Source organism: Mus caroli, chromosome 11 (assembly GCF_900094665.2).
Source record: "Mus caroli chromosome 11, CAROLI_EIJ_v1.1, whole genome shotgun sequence".
In the NCBI taxonomy this organism is placed as follows: Eukaryota; Metazoa; Chordata; class Mammalia; order Rodentia; family Muridae; genus Mus; species Mus caroli.
Window position 1 is genome coordinate 48,341,371 of NC_034580.1, and position 1,540 is coordinate 48,342,910.

At 42.8% G+C, this 1,540-nt stretch overlaps 1 protein-coding gene across 3 annotated transcripts in view; it reads left to right on the forward strand.

The window, feature by feature from the left end:
• The window catches only part of Aff4 (AF4/FMR2 family member 4), a 77,534-nt gene that overhangs the window by 58,645 nt on the left and 17,349 nt on the right, over window positions 1-1,540 (forward strand). For all 3 annotated transcript variants that reach the window (XM_021178051.2, XM_029483059.1, XM_029483058.1), the window contains one exon: window positions 429-672. In XM_021178051.2, the coding sequence (XP_021033710.1) occupies window positions 429-672 (244 nt within the window). The remainder of the gene's footprint in view (window positions 1-428; window positions 673-1,540) is intronic.

Below are 1,540 nucleotides of genomic sequence, written 5' to 3' on the forward strand. Positions count from 1 at the left end.
AAACCCTGTCTCAAAAAACCAAAAAAAAATAAAATAAAATAAAAAGAGTTACAGTAAAACTTCACCATTTTCTGGGTAGCTTATCTGCAACTTGAAAGAGACTAGTAACTTGTAAGCATTACTCTTTTCACAATTTATCTATTTACTCAATTGATTCAACCAATATTTTATTAAGCATTTATTTTGTGGCAGATTGTTCTAGGCACTGGGCATGATTGTGGAAAAGAGAAAGCAGATAAATGGGGAAGGCAGAGAAAGCAACAGATGCCTACATGATGGGATTTACAGTCTTTTTTTTGTAATCAGCATATGGAGAATGTCTTTGCAAATTTGTCCTTAAAGCAGGTGAAAGAGATGGAAAAAGTCCTTCACTCCTGTATCACTCTATGCAGAAATGAGAGCACCTGGGATTTTTTTTTTCTTGGCAGGTCTTCTAAGCAGAGTAGTACAAAAGAAAAGGACTTGCTACCTTCACCTGCTGGGCCCGTTCTTTCAAAAGATTCAAAAACAGAGCATGGCTCTCGGAAGAGGACTGTCAGTCAGTCGTCGTCCTTGAAGTCCAGTGGGACCAGCAGCAAAGAGAACAGTGGCAGCAGCAGCAAGAGTGGCTCCTCCACAGCGAAGCAGAAGAAGACTGAAGGCAAGGGTCCCAGCAGCTCCAAGGAAGCCAAGGTATGTGCTGGGGCTGGAGCCTTGGAAAGTCACCCTTGTGTCTTCCCGACAGACACTGCTGTTTGTAAACAGCTCACTAAGATTGTAGACCTTAAATGTAAACCTGCAGTGTTTAAACTGAATATATGAGGGAGAGACTGACTGACCTTGTCTGTCTGTCTGTCTGTCTGATAGGACAACTTTCAGGAGTTAGTTCTTACCTTTCATCTTGTTGGGGCAGGTTCTCCCTACTGTTGCTGTGCTGTGCACCCTGGGTTAGCTGGGCAGTTTTCCTCTATAGGAGACCTTGGGCTGGAGAGTGTGCCACCACATCTGGCTTTTTTAATTTTATTTATTTACTTACTTATTTTTGAGGTAGACTCTTACAATGTAGCTTTGGCTGGCCTGGAACTCACAGAGATCCATTTGTCTCTGCCTCTTGAGTGTTTGGACCAAAAGTGTGTGCTATAAATATAAAACCCAGCTTCAAATAATTGCCCTTAACATAGTAATGATACAGTTGAATAGTCTTGGTGTTTATAGACTGAAATTTGAGTCTAAGAATGTTTTTCAAGGGTCTGTTTTATTGTTTGTTTGTTTTTTGAGACAGAGTTTCTCTGTGTAGTCTTGGCTGGCCTGGAACCTGCTCTGTAGATCAGTCCAGCCTTGAATTCACAGAGATCCACCTCTCTCTGTCTCCTGAGTGCTGGGATTTAAGGTATGCACCACCACTGCCTGGCAATCGTTCTTTTGGTTTTTGCTTTTGTTTTTTTGAGACAGGATCTCAAGCTGGGCAGTGGTGGCGCGTGCCTTTAATCCCAGCACTTGGGAGGCAGAGGCAGGTGGATTTCTGAGTTTGAGGCCAGCCTGGTCTACAGAGTGAGTTCCA